Raw genomic sequence first — 20,766 nt, forward strand, 5'->3', positions numbered from 1 at the left:
AGACACACAAACACTTCCCTTTTTAGGCTATGACATGATTAATTAAAACAAGGGAGAGAGTTTTAATAGGGCGGTTATGTGAATAAACAAAATCAAAGCAGAAATCAAAATGGAGAAAAAGAGTATTGTAAGAACAATATTGTCACTGTCAAATCGGTAGATGTCAATCCACCCAAACATTTAGTCTCAACTTCAACACAAATCCACACTTTTTTTTTACAAATCTAAATTTTATGTGCTTTTTCTTTATTTCACACCATGATTTTAGACTGGGATACTGTATAGAAATTTTCGATCATATATTCATAACTCAGACACGTTTAGTAATTACTTGTCTGTACATTTCTACAGTTTGATAGGGAAAAAGTAGAAGTATGATCTCTGAAAACACGTCACTCTAGTTGGATCTAAGTATAATAAAGCAGAATATGTAAATGGGAGGGGACATATTTCATCAAAGACCCTTTGATGAAATAAAGAACCTCATCATCTTAAGACACCAGATTCACTTAAAAAGTTTTAAAATGTTTTAAAAATAAAAGACTTTGAGAAGATTGAGAAGATTACAACCTATCAATGCAATGCAAGAACACAACTGTTTGAAACTGTACAAAAGAAAATGAAATGACGAAGCATCAAGGGTGATGGAGAGTTTGAGCACTTTGCTTATAGTGAACCAAGATGAAGTTTTATGGAAGTCTTGCTTATATAGTGCATGTCCTTGTATATCAAATCCATCCATATGTAGAGTGAAAAACAAAAAGCAAAAAACATGCAACAATATAAAGATGAGAAAACAAAAAAGGGAATAATGGATTTTGTGGGAGTATGCAAAAGCTCTTAGCTATCAGCTTGCCCGTTTAACGGTTTGGTGTTTGGCATGGATTTAGGATGTCATTCAGCATCATGATAGTCGATTCATAGACGGTCCTAAAATTGAGAGAGAAACTGTGTTTATTATTGTGTATAGGAAACAGACAGCATGCTTTCACAATATGACATATACATTTTTTTTTACCTCTGAATATTGTCAGAGTTTTCTGCAGAGATGTTGTAATGGTTCTGTATTTGTCTGCGTACAGACACAGCGATTTCCTTCAACTCCACAACAAATGCATCAGCTGTAATGAACAAAGCAGAAAAGTAAACAGAATCATGTATTCACAGGATTATATCTCAGATATAATCTTATATCTCTCACTTTATATCATTAATGTTTCTTCAAGTCCAACTCCACTGGCCTTGTTGTATGCTTTAGTTCTGGACAGTGTTAAATGAATTGTGATTGCACATCTTTTAAAATGTGTTCAGTGGAATAATTTTCTATAAAATGCTCAAAGTTTTACTATCAAGCATTCAGGTACTATCTAAGGATGATAACTATAATGATAACTATATTAGCGTCCACACCAGTGGACGCTATCATGTTTGTGCTGCAGTTCTGTCATCTGACACTTTAAATGCTCAAGCTCTTAAAGCAGGATGGATTCTGATTGGTTGTCAACATTTTTATCATTCATGAAAGTGATTCCAACAATATTGTTTCTCTGTGCTGCTACTGTTAGTGTTGGTGTAGACTCTGCGGTAACACTTTAATATGGGGAACACATATTCTCTATTAAATATTACTTTTTCCCCTCAATAAACTCCTAATTTACTGCTTATTAATAGTTAGTAAGGTAGTTGTAGTTGTTAAGTTCAGGTATTGGGTAGGATTAAAGGGATAGTCCACCCAAAAATGAAAATTTGATGTTTATCTGCTTACCCCCAGGGCATCCAAGATGTAGGTGACTTTGTTTCTTCAGTAGAACACAAATGATGATTTTTAACTACAACCGTTGCAGTCTGTCAGTCTTATAATGTGGGTCAATGGGAACTTCTTTTATAAGAGTAAATAAACTTGCTTAGACAAATCCAAATTAAACCCTGCAGCTCATGACGACACATTGATGTCCTAAGACATGAAACTGAACAGTATTTATATCATTTTTTACCTCTAATACACCACTATGTCCAACTGCGTTCAGCATTCGGTTAGTGAGGTCTGATCGCGCTCTGACAGCGGCAGTGATGTCTTGCGCATATACTTCAATGAGTGCTAGACATCACTTCGGCTGTCAGAGCGCGATCAGACCTCACTAAACGAGTGCTGAATGCAGTTGGACATGGTGTTTTAGAGGAACAAATGATATAAATACTGTTCGGTTTCTCGCACAAACCGATCGTTTCGTGTCTTAGGACATCAATGTGTCGTCACGAGCCGCAGGGTTTAATTTGGATTTGTCTAAGCAAATTTTATTTACTCTTATAAAAGAAGTTCCCATTGACCCACATTATTTGACTGACAGACATCAACGGTTGGAGTTAAAAATCATCATTTGTGTTGTACTGAAGAAACAAAGTCACCTACATCTTGGATGTGCTGGGGGTAAGCAGATAAACATCAAATTTTCATTTTTGGGTGAACTATCCCTTTAAGGGATGTAGAATATGGTCATGCAGAAAAAGGCATTAATATATGCTTTATAAGCACTAATATACATCCAATATGCAGGCTAATAAGCAACTAGTTAAAAGTGATAATTGTTCCCCATACCAAAGTATTATCGCCTCTGCTATTATTTTATATTTAGAATCATTTTTAGAACTACATCTTTAAAAATGACCAGAGTAACAAAAAAAAAAAACTTACATTGTTTGATGATGGTCAGAATGTGTGTAACTGCAGCCCATTGTGTGATACTATCAATAGCCTCTGACTCTATAGAGGAGCTCATTTCAGACAGAAAAAACCTAGAACATATCAGAATATCAATCAGAAATGTTCAAGTAAGTTTAAGTAAAAAATAAAGGCTTTTAGTTCTAGCTGGTGTTTCATATTACCTGATAACAGCAGGAGATCTGAGCGTCACTTTGAGTATGGTGTTTGAGAGAGGTGGAAGGTCATTAACTGTCTCTGGTGTCAACACCTCTTCCACATGAGAGATCTGCATGTAGAAACATCAAATTGCTGATTTCTACATTTATTCTTCAGTGTCACAATTAGTTTCTTTTATCCTTCAACTTATTTTTATATATGGCTTTAGACAGTTCTTCCATGCTGGTCATGGTTGTATTTCGTCTCAAGAACAAAACATTTCTTTTTTTAATCAGTCATTTTGTCAAACATTACACCTGAGTAAAATGAAGAAATGCTATAGCATTGAGCTCAACAAATGTTTCAATCTAAAAGACAAGGAAAAAATGCCACCCAAACATCAGCATACCAAAATAAATTATTAGCGGATTTACCTTCTGCAAGGTGCGGCTGATATCAATAATAACTGCTGCACAGAGTGATGAGAAGACTCCTGTGATAAACTCTGACCTCTCAGTTGTAAACTTAGTCACCAGCAGGAAGTCATGGAGAGCTTCTTCAGAAGAGACACACAGCTAAACATACATACAGTGTTGAATGAAAATGAAATGTTGTCAGTTAGAAATGTCAGCCATATTTAAATGATACTAAATTCAGCTCAAATATGCACATGTGCACACAGGTTTGTTAAACACATCCAGAAACACCCAGAAATGAAAGTGCTTGAGGAAGACCTTAACGTATCTTATCAAAGGTCTCACCTCCTGACCCTCTTCCTTGTCTTTACGCAGTCGATGTGCTATGATCTCCACAATTTTCTGGAAGATGTTGGTCAAAATGCGAATAGTGAGTGACAGTTGATCTTCCTGCCCCTCAGCTTTATGGGAAAGGCAGCCCTGTGCCACCTCAGTAAGCAGAGCAAGCACATGAGGAGTGCATATGTATCCTTTCTCTATAAGAACACAGATACACACAGAATTGTGATTAAAAAAAACCCATTATGCTATTGTCAAACATATTAAATGCATAAATCTGTCAATTTTTTTTCCAGTTTGATAAATATACAATGCAATCACTGGGCCCTGAATTAGCATGAATACTAAAGGACTCACCTGTCTGCAGTACAGAGGCAACATGCTGCAGTAAGTGGTCTCTGAAATCATTGTCTCCTACAGAAACCTGCAGCACATTCTTGCACACCGTTAAAGAACTCTGGCAATGATACAAGAGGGGAAATAAGTCACATGCAAAATCACGTGTCCGCACAATTTATTGTAAAATTGTGAAACACTGGATTATTTTTAGGATTAGGAATTTTAAAGCTGAATTTTAAGCAGCTATTACTCCAGGCTTCAGTGTCACATGATTCTTCAGAAATCAAATATGCTGAATTGGTGCTCAAGAAACATGTCTTTTTATTAATGTTGAAAACAGTTTTGCTGCTTAGTATTTTTGTAGAAACCAGGATACTTTTTTTTTTCTAGGATTCTTTGATGAATAGAAAAATATCTTACTGAGATCATTTTACTATTAAACAAAATGAAAATAAAATGAGATATCAATGATATACATTTGCCAAAGAAAAATTACCAAAAAACAAACAAAAACAAAACAAAAAAAACCTTTCACACTGATCATGCCACTCACTTCTACTGTCTTCCTGCTTAAATACAGCTGTTGCTCACTGCTGGAGTTAGCCAGGAAAGGAAGCACTTTCTTCTCTACCCAGGACACAGATTGCTCCAGGGATTTGAGGAACTCCCGCTCCTCTGGGTACTGTAGGATCAGAAACAGGTGCAGAAACCATTTTGTGTGTTCAATCTAAAAGTGAGCTTCCAGAGCATGCATGCAAACACTGCTTGATCTGTAGTTCATGAAATCTCAGTTATGTCTATTGGAAACCATTTGCACAGTTCAGCACAGAATGACAAAACAGTATTGGCTTGAAATCCTGAGACCTGCTTTAACTGCTTAAATGAATTTGTGTCATGTCATCTCATGATTAAATAGTGTATACCCACTTTGTGTTGAAGGTGGATACTAAGTCTGCCGTGGACGACAAAAGCTCTCAGTGCTGTCTCTATGACTGCCCCACTGACCTCTGATCCACTCAGAGAGGAGAATAGCAGCAACTGGACACACACACAAAAGAGCAATGACAATAGTTCCAAATTGATGGTACATTATGGATTCAGTTCAGAGATCCTCTTTAGGATCTCTAAGCATAAAAAAGAACCTAAAAAAAAACAAAAAACAACAACTCCCACTTCACCTAAGGTAGAGGTAGAAAAATTGTAATGTAATATCTCAAGACCTCAGTGAACATAACTTTTCTTGAACAAAACAATTCTGTAAGCGAACAGTGTTTTGATAAGTATAATAAGGGCAAAAACATCACGACATGTAGCCAAACACATCTGTGCAGAATTATCTTCAAAGCAAGACTGCTAAAACTCTGCAATTACCTTGTTTACTTTGTAACTAATTACAGTAATAACACGACACGACACGCTTGCACCAAATCTCTGTAATGGCAATCATCAAACCTCATGTCTATGGTACCTTCCATTTGTTGAGGGCTTTATGGAGTGGTCTGATCTGATCCAGCGGCAGCGTGAGAAGGCAGTCTCGTGTTTTAGGGCGCAGGAGCAGATAATCCAGATAGTCCAGGCCCAGATCTGGCTTTGACTCATCTAGCCCATCAAAATGCACTTTGCCCGTCGTATCTTCATCACCCTGCTGATTAGAGAGTGATCATAGAGGATATTAAAACACCATAAAATGCTAATGAAGCCCCACAACAGGGCTCTAGACTGCGCCTAAATGGTTGCATTTTGTGACCTTTTTTCCTGCCAGTGCGACTAAACTGTTAGAGGTTGCACTAATGCCACTACCAATTTGATAAGCGTTGCCATTTCTGATGTGTATGAAAAACCATAAACAGCAAACGCGCCAAAAGTGAAACGAAACAACACTGCTAGTTTGAAAGGCACCACATGGACCATTTACCAGCTCAGTGCAAAAGCAAATACGTTTACATGCCGACAGGTCTCAATCACGTGGCCACTAAAACAGCACTGTGCGAAGTGTTCGGGTTTGGCTCCGAGTTCTCCGATATACAACACAAATGTCTCAGTGGTTAAAACTGAGAACTGTATCTTGAGTCCCATATCAAAAGACAGTCCCATATCTTTAAGCCTATTGTGATTTATTGGATGGGAGGCGCACTGTTTATTCATCAACTGAAAACAGCATATAGCCAAAAGATCGAATGGGATTTACGAATCGATATTGGTCTTATGAATTTGACCAAAACAGCAAGGAGACATTTTAACTGTTTATTAATAAAGTAATGTTTTCTGAATCAGTGTCGGCTGCAAAGATGAAGTTGACATACTGACTCTCCTCATAGTGGACGCGCCTAGAGAGAGAATGCACATTTCATTCGGTTTAGGCTACATAATCAGAGTAGCCTATTTCTTTTAGTTTTGAATTATTTTGTTTTCGTTAAAGTAGATATTTCAAGCTTTCTATAGATATATTTTTCACGTCTCTGAGGCAAGCAGCCTATACGCTGAGTTTCGGTTCATTTAGCCTATAAGACACGCTCCAGTTCACGCGCCAGTGACCGCGCCCACGCCTCCATGTCATGATTATATTGTCTGCTATATTTGCTTCTTATTTATTACATCCAGGCAATTGGTTGATGAAACATTGATTAAAATTAAGATACAATTTTTACAAAACGAAATTCACTTTAAAGAAAGGCTTTCTACAAAACAAAACTTAATGAAGTGGTCAAAATCATGTCTGACACACTCCATGTATTTCGATATATTGATCATCTTATGATGCATCTTACTCATGCTGTTCACTTTTCATAATCAAATAAATGTATTTAAAACATAACATAGAACTATTTAAACATAAATATGAAACTACGTTTTCAAGTAGTAAGCAAAAGATCATGAGTCATGAGTCAGATCAAGAATAATTTATTTTTAGACTTATATTTAAAGGGATAGTTCACCCAAAAATGAAAATTTGATGTTTATCTGCTTACCCCCAGTGCATCCAAGATGTAGGTGACTTTGTTTCTTCAGTAGAACACAAATGATGATTTTTAACTCCAACCGTTGATGTCTGTCAGTCAAATAATGCGAGTGAATGGTCACACAATCTGTAAGAGTCAATAAACACACACAGACAAATCCAAATTAAACCCTGCGGCTCGTGACGACACATTGATGTCCTAAGACACGAAACGATCGGTTTGTGTGGGAAACCGAACAGTATTTATATCATTTTTTACCTCTAATACACCACTATGGCCAACTGTGTTCAGCAATCGCTTGGTGAGGTCTGATCGCGCTTTGATAACGACAGTGATTTCTCGCGCATATACTTCAATGAGAGCTAGACATCACTGCCGCTGTCAGAGCACGATCAGACATCAAGCGCTTGCTGAACGCAATTGGCCATAGTGGTGTATTAGAGGTAAAAAATGATATAAATACTGTTCGGTTTCCCACACAAACCGATCGTTTCGTGTCTTAGGACATCAATGTGTCGTCACGAGCCGCAGGGTTTCATTTGGATTTGTCTGTGCGTGTTTATTGACTCTTACAGATTGTGTGACCATTCACTCGCATTATTTGACTGACAGACATCAACGGTTGGAGTTAAAAATCATCATTTGTGTTCTACTGAAGAAACAAAGTCACCTACATCTTGGATGCACTGGGGGTAAGCAGATAAACATCAAATTTTCATTTTTGGGTGAACTATCCCTTTAATATTAGGGGCATCCAAGTTATTTTACATATTTGATTTTTTTTTAAATGAACGCAATAGTTACTTTCCCTGGTAATTAGTTACTTTTATAATGATGTAACTCATTTACTAACTGCGTTACTATTTGTGAGAAGTAACTAGTAACTATAACTAATTACTTTTTTAAAATAACGTGCCCAACACTGCTGCAGGGTGTGGTATTGAACATGAAAAGTTACGCAGTCTAATCTGTTCTTCAAAATACATGGATAAGCCTATATTGTCCTGTAGGTTCATAATTAAAAATGAAAATGTGAACAAAAATAAAAGCAATTAAATGAGTTATTATAATTAAAATATGAAAATTAAAATGACGGGTAATAATAGATTTTGACGGAATTTTTACGACCCTGTCCGTCAAAATGACGGACAATGTTAAAGTCTAAAGCAACCTCTGCCCCCACCATACCGGTGCTGGTGCCACCATCCTTATAACTTGGTGACAGTAGTGCCACTACTCTCAAATGTTAGTCTAGAGCCCCGGACAAGGACTTTTTACACAACATTTACCACTTTCACAGGTGCGGCCTCCGTGAGCCAGTTCTCTATCAGCTCCACAATATGGCTGATCTGCCCCCAGCTACAGACACACTCCACCGACTGACTGTATGCCGCCACAGCGGTGCCCGCTTTCAAACTCCTCAAGTTAGACATCACTTTACTCCTGCAGAGAAGAACACACAGTCATGCAGTACCCCCAGACTGTCCTACAGATCGCTCTAAAGCCATGAAAATACACTCAATCCCACCAGCATTGAAGGACGCCTTTCGGATCAAATGAGAATCAGAATTGGCATTTCACTTTTGAGCCAACCTGCTGTTCTGGGGAGATGGCTGAGACACCATGCCGACTGTGTTAGACGCTCAGCAGGAAAGGAGGTTTTGAAAAGCTCTTTTCATTGAACTGTTCTTTGCAGGAATAGCTCCCCCAAAAATGACAATTCAGAAAATTCATCTCTCAAAAAGTTTCATTTTTGGCTTCCCTATTCCTTTAAAATGGGGCATTTAACAATGTAAGCTGCATTTAGGGGTTGTTCAAAGGGAGAGTCCTACTAACCTCAGAGCTGGAACAGCAGTGGCAGGAAGTAGAGAGGCTAGAAGAATGAGAGGGGCTTTACACCGCTCCTCCTGTGCACACACACACATATACACAACTGCATCATGTTGCAACCATATTGCATCAGCTCTAAAGATGTGATTACAGTGTGCAGCTTTGCTCTTTGAATCGTCCTTTAGTTCCCTGTGTGAATGTGACTCTTACCTGAAAGATTTTAAGATACTGGGGCAGAACAGATGCAAACTTTGATGTGGTGTACTTGAAGGCCTCTTGGTTAGCCATGAGTGATTTCTGAACACTTTTCCACAGAATGACGAGGATCTCCAGCAGGCTGGCCATGGAGGCAGTGTCCTGCACTGAGAGAACATCCTCCAACATCTAGCGACAATAACAATCATAAGCATTATTATTTATAGTTGTTTGAAGTTATCCATCATTGCTCGGCAGTGTCTAGGATACTGTGGAAAACACTTCATCTGAATACTGATAGGCCTTTAAATGTATGTACACTACCATCTGAATGTTTGGGGTCAGATATTTTTTAAAGAAATTAATACTTTTATTCATCAAGAATGCTGGAAAAAAGATATTGGTTTCCACAAAAACATCAAGTAGCACAGCTGTTTTCAACATTGATAAGAAATGTTTCTTGAGCAGCAAATCAGCACATTAGAAAGATTTCTGAAGGATCATGTGACGCTGAAGATTAGTAATGATGATGCTGAAAATTCAGTTTTACCATCACAGCAATAAATTACATTTTCAAATAATTATTAAAATAGAAAAAAATTATTTGAAATTGTAATACTATTACATAATATTACTGTTTTTACTGTATTGTTCTTGGTGAGCATAAGAAGCTTCTTTCAAAAAACAAACAAAAATCTTACAGACCTCACACTTTTAAACAGTAGTGTACGTATATGAAGTCTCACCGTGCTGTTTTCTTTATTGCTAGATGCAAATTCATCATCTCCTGCATTTTGAATGCACACATTCAGACACTTTCGGATCACCAGCATCAGCTTGACTACAAAGAGAAAGCACACTGGAGTTAATACTGACACATACTGTACTTCCAAATGACAAAACCAAACCCTGGTAACTCACAACACAACAAACTACAATATAATTGTACAATTGTACAATATAAAACAGAATTCATATTACGAAAGCTTACTGGGGTATCTAAAGCAATCTAACCTATATTAGCAGGAGCCGTGTACAGATAGGCATGCTGGTAAAACTTGCGAGCAGCTCCAGGATTTGTTTGAATCAGGGTGACGCATCGCTCACACCAGACAGTCTCTGGTTGGTTGACTGGAAAGAATGAGTTGAAAAGGAGGTTGACAATTCGTTTAGAGACAGGAGGAGAGTCCATCTCCAATCGAGCCAGCAGGTGCTCAAGGGAACAAACTTTCCAAAACTGTAGAATGATGAGGATGGAAAGAATAGTCATTAATAAATACACAAATATAATAAAAAAATATTTGAACTCAACTAAAGACATCAAATTTGCTAAGAGAACAAATGAAGTACCATATAATGTCAATAAAAAAAACAAAACAATACATTTTGGTTTAAGCTCTTACCTTGGCTGCCCGTACACCCTTGATCTTGAGGAGCATGCCCACAAAGGCAACACGCACCTTTTCAGAGCTGTCATGGAGGCTGCTCTTCAATGCAGGCAACAGTTTTTCCATGAGTGGATGGCTTAAACTGTTATCCAGAATTATAGACATGCACTGCAGAGCAAGCAAACAGGCTATAATAAGGCTTAGTCATGCACAAAATATATAGACCATGTCAAGTTCTTCATCTCATTACACAAAAATGGAGGCTAGTATTTTTCTGTTGCTAAGCTATAATTATGTTCCTAAACATTATAAGAACAAAAGATCAAATGACTTGTGAACATATTCATTTAAAATTTATTTTGTCTTTCAGGTTAAAATGATTCTGTAAGCACTGCTAACTTCTGAACTATAAATTAATGATTTGGTACATTCCATTACCCCTAAAAAGCCTTTTAGTTTGAAACTCTTAAATGAATAAATCACACCGAAAACAGAGCAGAAGACAAGTGTCCTTCCTCGAGCTGTAAATGGTTTTAATTTGCGTTCTACTGCAAAACTGGAAAGATGCCAAGCAATTGCTTCCCATCTCTCTCTGATTACTTTTCTCAAGTGACTGACAGCCAGCCAGGGGTTTTACCATGAAGACGGAGCAGCGGACATCTGGAGAGCTTGTATCATTAGCTAGTTGCAGGATGAGCTTCTCCAGGAGATCAGTGATGACCGTGGAGGGGATGACCTCCCAGCAACGACCTAGAACAGAACAAACTCCAAGCACTGCTGAAGAACGCACGAGGGGCTGGGGGTCATCAAGGAGAGCCTATTGAGACACAAAGAGTAAATGTGATAGCGGTATTAGCTACTGATATCTTTTTTTTTTTTTTGACTGCTACTAAGTGCAACAGTCAGGTTCTGGCAGTAAAAATCGCTTCAATAACTTCTAAAGTGTTAAAGACAGACCATGCTCAGGTTTTTTAAGCCATTAGACTGCATTATTTCAACTTCCATTATTATTATTTTTTTTAATAATCATGTTTAATAGTGAAATTCCTTGTGAAAAACTACATTAACCATGACACTGCAAAGAAAGCTCTCCCCAGAGAATCCAAAAGAACAAAGGTTAGCCGACCTACACTCCCAAACTACTTAAATATTTCTATTTCTATGTATATATATATATATATAAAAAGTTTCTATATATAATCAACTACAATCTTTAAATCAGTAGTTTTATATTTTGTGTCTTTCGCAATGCTTCTTGAGATTGTATTTTTTTCCCCTCATAAAAGCTGCGTTATTTATAAATACTTTTTTGCTTCAAATCAAAGTTTGTAACATTGTGATTCACTTCATCGCTGGTTGGTTTGGTTCATGGCTTATAACTCTTAAAGACTTTTAAAAATCCATATGGGAAAAATACTGCCAGAACCAAGGCCGCTGAAAACGTTGGTGGGGTCTGTTGTACTCTACTTTCACACACTGAACCCTCTACTTAAATCCTTGAATATTACAAAATATCAATAATGCACAATAATGCAATATAGAATCAGTTGTTGACATACAAACAGTAAATCGAGTTGTTTCTGAACAGCTTGGTCAACCATCTCACTGCTCATGCTGGGGTCGTGGATGGGAAAAGCCTCAGTAAAGAGCAGTGTGGCATTGGCACGAACCTCGGCATTAGTGGCCTGTTTAAAATGATTAGAAACATATCCAAATGAACAAGGTGATATATTTCACTGAGGCATTACAACATATTTAAAGCATAAGCACAATAAAACAACACTGATTTTTGATCTACCTTTAATGCTTTCCACAGAATTGGCTTGTAGAGTCTGTGTAGCATCTCATCAATTCCCTCGCGAAACTTCTGCTTGTGGAAATAAGTAAGGATCTACACAGAGAGAAAGTGACAATTTTTCACTAATAGTGAAGAATTGTTTCAAATTCAGTTTATTTATCTGTTCTAGTTGACAAATCTTCCCTGTAAGTATCAAATGAGCCTTCTGGTTGATTTCTCCACATCATGTTCAAGAATACTTACAATGGCACCAGCACAAATTTAGCAGTATATCATGAACTTAAAACAGGACTTTCTTAAGCATATTCAGATCATTTTTTAAGTAAAAACATACTTTTATTTAGCAAGGACTTATTACATTTATCAAACGGTGACAGCAAAGACATTTATAGTGATTTCCACAAAAATATTAAGCAGCATAACCGTTGTCAACATTGATAATAATAAGAAATGACGATTTCTTAAGGATCATGTGAACTAGAGCCTGGAGTAATGATGTTGAAAATTCACAGGTAGGGCTAGGTATTGACAGATTTTTTCATGATCCAATTCAGATTCATAAGCTCTTGATTTGATTAGATTCTGACCTTGATTTGATTCAAGTTATTTTAAAGTTTTTGTAATAAAATTGAATATAATACAATAATACTATAATATTTTTTTTTTTGATATTGATAAATATTGTTATCTGTAAACATATTGGTCAAATAAATGCAGCCTTGGAGAGCATAAGAGATGTCTTTCAAAAACATTAAAACATCTTACTGACCCCAAACTTTTGAACATTTATAAGTTCACATCCTCAACTTAATGATCCATTTCATTGTAATTAAGAGGAAACGTGGTTTCTGACCTGTCTGACTTTGCTGTGTACAGGTGAGTTTCTGTGCAGCAACACAGCGTTCTGCATTAAGTCCTGGATGCAGGTGGACTCAATCTCCTCCAGAGAAGGACCTGAAGCCTTCCTCCATGCTCTGAAGTAAATCTCAGCCACATGAACAGACAGAGTTCTGCAGGTATAGCATATAAAAAAAGAATGACCACAAAGATCAAAAGAAATAGCAGATCAAACAAAACAATTGTACAGTCTACTTAGAAAGACTTAAGAATGGCAGAGTCTGCAGATACCACTCTAATATTGTTTGTCTGATAAATATGTGAAGGTTATTACAGAACTGTCACATAAAAAGTTACTGAGTGTTTTTTTTAGCATTATAAAACAAGAGGTCATGAGTGTATGAATACTTTGGGAAAAACGGCAGCTGATTCTTAATAGTTTCATGAATCATCCGAATGAAGTTGTCATTCCAAGAAAAAAGGAAGGCGAGGAACCGTTTCCCCTGAAAAATGAGCAATAAACAGAGTTATATAAAATGATCTCCCATAGAAAATAATCTCTCAAACTCATGAGCCTACAGAAACATATACAAACCTCTTCTTGTTTAATATGAGAGGCCTTGAAGAAGCACTGGAGCAGAGGATCAATGACCTGCTGACCTCTTTCAGATGCAAAGTCCACACTGAGAAGTACCTCTCGCAGAGTACAGAGCCTTCTGAGCTCACTGACCTGGGAACATACCCAAAAAGAATCAGCACAATACAGAAAATGGTATCAATCAAATGATACACCTTTTAATATATTAATGTCACATCTGCATATATAAAGCGATTCGAGTACCGGTTTCTCAAGTGTAACGGTGTTCTCCAAACAGACAAGGAAAGCAGTCCAACCAAGCTCCTCTTTCCCATTGAGATCCCGCTTCCACCAGCATTCAAACAGCCAATGAATAGCCTGCTGGAGGGGTGTGTGAGACAGTGGCAAAGCACTCTCTATACCTGGAGAAAAGGACAACGTAGGAAGAAATACATTCTATATAACTATTTGTCTTTCATCTAAAACACCCCTTTTTACTTCAAGAAAAACTTTTATTCATCAAAGACACTTTAAATAGTTCAAATGTGATGGTAAAAATAATTATGTTACAAAATTATTCAAATAAATGCTGTTCTTTTGAACTTTCCATTCATCAAAGAATCCTGAAAAAAAAAAAAAAAAAGTTTCCACAAAAATATTAAGCAGCATTTATAATAAGAAATATTTCTTGAGCAGCAAATCAACATATTAGAATATTTTCTGAAGGATCATGTGACACTGAAGACTGGAGTAATGATGCTGAAATGACTAGATGCTTAAAGAGTTACATTATATGTAAATACTTACAGTTTAGCATATGGGCACAGTTGAGAAGAGAGGTATAAGTGTCATTTTCCTGCAAAATGTCTACAGAAACTGTAGACACAATGGTGACACCCTCTATTACTGCCATGGTTTGTATCTGAAAGGAAACAAATAACAAACTATCTGTCATTTTGGGTCACCATGCTTTTGCCAAGTAAGACATGTTGCTGGGTCAACATACATTGTTGATCCTGGAACAACATTCCTGTCTGAAAATGTCATGCTAGCCATATCCCACCCCTAAACCTAACCCTACCCATAACTTATCCCTAAAATCAGAGGGAAATGATAGGTGAATAACACTGATGTAGAAGCACCTAACCCTGGTTATAAGTCTAAACTTGACATAAACTGTAAACTTGTCCCTCAAATCTGATTGGTTGATTGGGATGTTGATCCAGGAACATGTTGTACTTGTTGAAGTCAAGTCCACTGTTATTTTGAAATGTTCCCGAAAATGCTCTTGGTTTTCTGTCTCTTTCGAAACATCAGAAGTCTGACCTGTTCCTCAGAAATCTCCACCTCCATGTCGCCCGCATCCTCCTCAGCCCCGGTGATCCAGCGCTCTGGAGGGTAAGCAGTGAGGCTGTGCTGCAGTAACTTCAGCTGTCTCTCCCACAGCTCCTGCCTCTGACTCCTCTGCAGCTCCGCCAAAACCTCTGTCAGGTCAAACGGATCTGCTCCATCCTTCTGCAACACAAACAGCAGTGAACACTATGACCTTCTAAATAATAAACACTGACGTTTTACAGCTCTTTCTGAATGCCCGCTGGTAGTTCTGAAGACTCACTTATGTAGACTTTCCTTAATTCTGAATGTAAACTTAGTCCTTATATTCAAGAAATAACAGTATCATTAGACAAAAATATGAGATCTTGGGGCGAGTTGTTCAAAAGTAATCTGATTGGATTTTGGCTATCGAATTGAATCAAATTTTGAAAATGGGTTGTTCAAAAGAAGAAAGAAAAAAAAAAAAGATTCTGAAATCAGATTAGATCACAAAATCCAATCTTGGTTTTGATCTGGATAAAATCATCAGTTTGTGTTGTTCAAAACTTTTTAGTAAGATTGGGATACCTCTGACCCAAAAAAATCGGGATTATACTGATCCCATCAGAAGGGTGGATTTCAGGAACAAAAATATAATAAAACTTTAAAACTGGTCAAAAAATACAACATTTATCATGTAATATACGCACACACACACACATTTTTTTTTTTTTTAATTTGCTCTTGGTTAGTTTAACTGTTAAAGTAATAAATTAGAAGTAGACATTAGGCTACATATTAAGCCTTTCTGTAACCTGTAAAGTAAAGATTTTTGTGTCATAAAATAATCCCCAAACAGCTGTAAATATGAATATTTAACTCAAAGTGTTTTTTATCAGTTTGTAAACTATATTGGCACAAGCAACGAACCAGTCAAAAGTTCTTTGCGAGTTAACACAAAGTTCTGAGGGAATGTAAAAACATTGAAATGTTTTGTTTTTTTCCCCCTCTCCATATTCTCAGTAATCCAGATTTGGTCATCTGAATCAGGGTGATCCAATCCAATTTTGCTTTGAAAAACAAGCACAAAAGTAAGATGGATTACCTGATCCTAGATAGTAAAACATGGGATTTCAAATCCAGATCATTCTGATCCAGATTAAACTTTTTGAACAACTGGCCCCAGTTTGTTATTTTGTAGTTAACAGGTCAAACATGTAATCCAGTGCCATTTACGTATAGTTACATTATAATATTTCCCTTCTGAAAAACGCTTTGGCATACTTTTAAAAAGATTACACAAATGATATACTTTAAAAGAACATTCTTAGGTCCACACTAAATATGTTTTAGACACTTAATTGCATATTATTTGTAATTTGCTGAACTTAAATTATTTTAGTAGGACTTAAGTATATGTTTATATGTATTTTTTTTTTAACAATTACTTCTATTGTCTTTGAAATATGGTTAAAGTGAACTGTATGAACTGACGATTGTTTATGTATTGTTAAAAAGAAGTGTTTTGTCATTAAAATGTACAGACAGTACTGACAGAGAGCGTTGAAAACATGACTCACATGTAATCTGATGAAGTTCAGAAAATCCTGGACGTGCTCATGATGGACAGAGTCCAGAAACTGCTTTCGTTTCGACATTTCGCTGAAAAGTCTACCAGACAGAACAGAAACACACGTACTACATATACTAATACTAATATTCAATTTTATTACACAGGGCACATATAACAGCATATTGTAAATATTCAAACCTCAAACCTGTCAGTTTGTTTACATACAGAAATTCCTCAGATCGCGGCGCTCCGTCCGTTTCAATATTTCCCCGCTCAAAGTTAAAGAAGCGTCATGACGTCAGGCGTAATGTTTCGTCCTCGTCGTGCTGACATGACAGTGCCATCTGCTGTAGTGGAGACGAACGGTCTAAATGTAATGGATTTCATTGCAATCTTGATCTCTGTTAAAACCGTATCTAACTTCGGTATAAACAGTTATATATAATTATCAACAAGATTCAGACGCTATCTACTATTTCACAACATCAGCTGAATAAATTTATATAAATATATTTATTACAGCTAATGTCCACCAGATGGCGCCAAAAGCACGTTGTATGTTAAGCCAGCTGAGCAATAAAAAGGTAAAGAATGTCTCCGAGATATATTGTAATTACATGCTTTTTTTTTATTACATTTTTTGTAATAGGAATATATATATATATATATATATATATAAAATATACAATTTTGTACTACCAATCATCAGAAACTGCCACCAGATTGAATAGTTATTAGAAAATATCGCTCTATATCACTATCACATTTAATAATTGAGTACTGCTGAACCTAAAAAGGCCAAAATATTAAGCATTATATTTTATTAGGTTGCTTCAATACCTTCAATACAACCTTGTTAAAACATACCATCAAAAATAAAAGTATGAAGACAGACTAAATTCAAATAACTTGAAAAATGCATTCAGGCTCTGTAATTCTGAAAGGGTTCCTCATACACACTTCTGAAATCACCTCTGATATGAGACCGGACAAATACTCAAAGGGTCCAAAGGAGTGCACAAATTCAAGTTACGAGTTCAGTGTGATTCAAATTGAATTTCATCTTTTAATGATATCATGCATTATGCATAGAGAAGAATAAGGCTGGAAATCACACCAACAGCCAATTCACAGTCTTTAAACAATCCATGAGCAAAACACTTTGTAACCAAGCTATTAATCTACTTAAAAATGTAACATAATATATACAGTATTTTTCTTAACCTGATAAAACCCTTGCGAACAAAATAGATATCAAACATTTCTGTACAGGCTTTTCATTTTGTGCCGTGCAATAGGAAACAGTGAAATACTTTTAAAATAAAGTATTATCAAAGGATTATTTATGAAGAGCTGAACATAACTTAGAATTTCCTTTACCATTTGTGGTAGAAAAAACAGCAGCATAAAATCCAGGAAAACATAACTGTTAATACATACATACATACATATATACATACATACATACATACACATGTGGCGTTTTTCTTTTGTAAATGTGTCCCTATACTTTTTGGCCATGTGTTTTGTGTAATATGCTGCCTCAAACAAAGACTATAGTAACAGAAATATTTTTTTCTGTTGTGATTTTAATAGTTCACAAAATTTAGTACCATGTAAGTAAAAAAGTTTCAGAATATTATCAACATAAATTATACAATAAATAAGAGTGTATGTATTCACAAACCTAAATTGTTATTTTTTCCTACTGTTGTTTTATAGTTGATTAACTTTGTGGGTAACCATTTTTATCAACTGGACAAAAATAAACGTGTGCAAGAACTAATAAGATAAACTGGACTAAAGGATAAAACAAAAACAAGCGGACAAAACAAAACAAAAAAGATTTCATCCTTAAAAGCAGGTCACTGATGCTAGAGGTACCAATTTCAGCTTTGGTGATAATGAGAGAGACACTTTGTAGGCCAGTGCAAATCCCAGTAGAAGTAGCCTGGTTTAGTTAGTCCAACGATGCTCTTCTGCTACTAAAGATTCTACGTGATCCTGTGCAGGCCGTGACATGTCCCAGTTATCTGCCGTTTCATTCTTTCCTGCTTTCTTGCATGGACCACTACGTCTGATTTATCTTCTTTGATCCATCCTCGGTCAGATAATACCTGAGAGAGAAAGGAAGCCTTTATAATCAAGCAAAAGCACATGTACAAAAGTGACTAGTATGAATGAATGAGAATCACACCATTGAGTCCATCCTTTAGAAATGTCTTCACTTGCCAAGTCCACAAGTGCCTGTGACAAAGACATTAGTGAACCTCCATAAAAATCCAATGATCAACAGAAAAGAAGGAATAGTGGAGTTTTTTTTATTTTTTTACCTTGCCCAGTAGTACTTTGTGTTTGGACAGCAGTCCTCCTCCATTCTTCACAGCAACATCAACTGTCCTCCTGTGCAGTTCCACTATAGACACGCTGAACTCAAAGCTGGCAAATGCAAAACAGGAAGAGACTGTTACTGGTGTTGTTGGTTAGTATGATACATGAATCTGCACTTTAAAATGCAGAGACAACTGACATCAAGAAACTTTCAATCATGCAACTGCACGAAAAGAACATTTCTCATAAACATAGGCAGTTGCATCATATATTAAAAAGTCTTGGTTGACTTAATTTGGAGGGTAAAACAGTTAGCTAACTCTGTTCCGTAAGAAGCTCTGCAGTGGTTTTAATATGAAGGGGAATGTCATCCAAATGCACACAGCAAGATATACAGCAGATACGACTTTGAATTTGGTGGGTCTTCTTCTGATTTGAATGCAAATTAAATGAGCTAACATCACTGTTTATGTAACTGCATTAGGTTTGACATGAGAACAAGAACGCAGCAACAAATATATACTATTAGCAAAAGTTATAAAAAAATCACTGTAATTGTCACGATCACGTCTGTTCCTGTCACATCCCGGACTACATTTCCCATGATCCTCCATTGCTCATCACCTGCACTCACTTCACAATCACTCCACACTAATCACCACACCCAGCTGCCACTCATTACCAGGACTATAAAGGACTGTCACACACACCTCCTCACGGCGAAGTCTTGTTTACCATTGTGTCATTTCTGAGCGTTTCTATCCTGTCTGCCTGCTTGTTATCGTTCCTGCCTGTTTCTTGTTTTTGACCCGTTGCTGCCTGTCCTGATCTTTGCCTGTCCCTTGACTACGACTCTGCCTGTTCCTCACTGTTCCTGTTTGTTCCTGTTTTGACCCTGCCTGTACGACCACTCTCACCTGTAAATAAATGCTGCACTTGGATCTCCCGCCTGAGTCTCCATTCGTTACAGAAGACTTCGCCACACCGAGATCCAGCAGCTTTCGTGAGTGTTCCTGTCTCAGCTAATATGAGTCATTCTGTCCAGTTAATGTGTCTCCGTCAAGGAGACAGAACGATTGAGGATTATGTCGAGGATTTTATTGGACTGGCACATTTAACAACCTTTGACACAGTATGTCTCATGATATTCTTTCGTGGGGGACTTTCTGATCCGCTCAGTTCCCTCATGTCACTGCATGAAACTGATGGGACTCTAGAACAATATATAGATCTGGCATTACAACTGAGTGGCTCTAGCTTTACTGTGGGTGTCGCGGAGGAACGCGACACCTCGTCTCTTCATGTAATGGCTGCCACGCCAGACAACACCCACAAGATGGCTGCTACCACAACAACACCAAGTCAAGTCTCTGCTGATCTTCCAGAACCAAGTCACCTCTCCGTTGATCTTCCAGAGCCACGTCACGTCTCCGCTGATCGCCCAGAGCAACGTCACGTCTCCGCTGATCGCCCAGAGCAACGTCACGTCTCCGCTGATCGCCCAGAGCAACGTCACGTCTTCGCTGATCGCCCAGAGCAACGTCACGCCTTCGCTGATCGCCCAGAGCAACGTCACGCCTTCGCTGATCGCCCAGAGCAACGTTACGTCGCCGCTGATCGCCCAGAGCAAAGTCACGTCGCCGCTGATCACCCAGAGTCACGTCACGTCTCTAGATCAGTCCGGGAGCGGAGAGGGTTGCGTTCCAGTGTGGCTGATCCTCCACTGACTACGGTCCGAGCAGCTGGCATCCCCAAGTCCTCGCCGGCCACTTCGCTCTCAAACCAGTCGGCCGCTTTGCTCTCAAGCCCGCCGGCCGCTTCGCTCTCAAGCCCGCCGGCCGCTTCGCACTCAAGCCCGCCGGCCGCTTCGCACTCAAGCCCGGCGGTCGCTTCGCACTCAAGCCAACCGGTTGCAACGCTCTCAAGTACTCCGGTTGCAACGCTCTCAAGTTCGCCTGTGTCTACGGACAAGATGGCCGCATCGCCTGTGTCTACGGACAAGATGGCCGCAT

The 20,766-nt window shown here is 37.6% G+C and overlaps 2 protein-coding genes across 8 annotated transcripts in view; both read right to left on the reverse strand.

The window, feature by feature from the left end:
* Window positions 1-38: 38 nt before the first annotated feature.
* Window positions 39-16,793, reverse strand: ncapg2 (non-SMC condensin II complex, subunit G2). Of its 5 annotated transcripts, none has more exons than XM_048184797.1 (27): window positions 16,649-16,793; window positions 16,431-16,521; window positions 14,863-15,051; window positions 14,344-14,458; window positions 13,801-13,958; window positions 13,555-13,689; window positions 13,368-13,462; window positions 12,976-13,132; window positions 12,123-12,215; window positions 11,884-12,009; window positions 10,962-11,141; window positions 10,340-10,492; window positions 9,951-10,173; window positions 9,683-9,777; window positions 8,952-9,125; window positions 8,748-8,818; window positions 8,201-8,354; window positions 5,420-5,593; window positions 4,879-4,989; window positions 4,505-4,633; window positions 3,970-4,069; window positions 3,619-3,809; window positions 3,292-3,432; window positions 2,884-2,987; window positions 2,693-2,793; window positions 1,019-1,121; window positions 39-930 (listed from the first exon to the last, which is right to left on the reverse strand). In XM_048184797.1, exons 2-27 carry the CDS (start codon window positions 16,506-16,508, stop codon window positions 861-863), a joined length of 3,420 nt encoding a protein of 1,139 aa, XP_048040754.1. In that variant the 5' UTR covers window positions 16,509-16,521; window positions 16,649-16,793; the 3' UTR covers window positions 39-860. The 5 variants fall into 5 exon arrangements, 4 of the variants coding, with proteins under 4 accessions (XP_048040754.1, XP_048040750.1, XP_048040751.1 ...); XM_048184793.1 differs by having other exon boundaries at window positions 5,420-5,596; XM_048184794.1 differs by having other exon boundaries at window positions 5,420-5,596; window positions 16,629-16,762.
* Window positions 16,794-17,464: 671 nt separating this feature from the next.
* Window positions 17,465-20,766, reverse strand: part of esyt2b (extended synaptotagmin-like protein 2b) — a 35,077-nt gene continuing 31,775 nt past the window's right edge. For all 3 annotated transcript variants that reach the window (XM_048184812.1, XM_048184811.1, XM_048184810.1), the window contains 3 exons: window positions 18,757-18,862; window positions 18,621-18,670; window positions 17,465-18,540 (listed from right to left, as the gene is read on the reverse strand). In XM_048184812.1, the coding sequence (XP_048040769.1) occupies window positions 18,495-18,540; window positions 18,621-18,670; window positions 18,757-18,862 (202 nt within the window). In that variant the 3' untranslated portion in view covers window positions 17,465-18,494. The remainder of the gene's footprint in view (window positions 18,541-18,620; window positions 18,671-18,756; window positions 18,863-20,766) is intronic.

This window comes from Megalobrama amblycephala, linkage group LG3, assembly GCF_018812025.1.
Source record: "Megalobrama amblycephala isolate DHTTF-2021 linkage group LG3, ASM1881202v1, whole genome shotgun sequence".
NCBI classification, from domain to species: Eukaryota; Metazoa; Chordata; class Actinopteri; order Cypriniformes; family Xenocyprididae; genus Megalobrama; species Megalobrama amblycephala.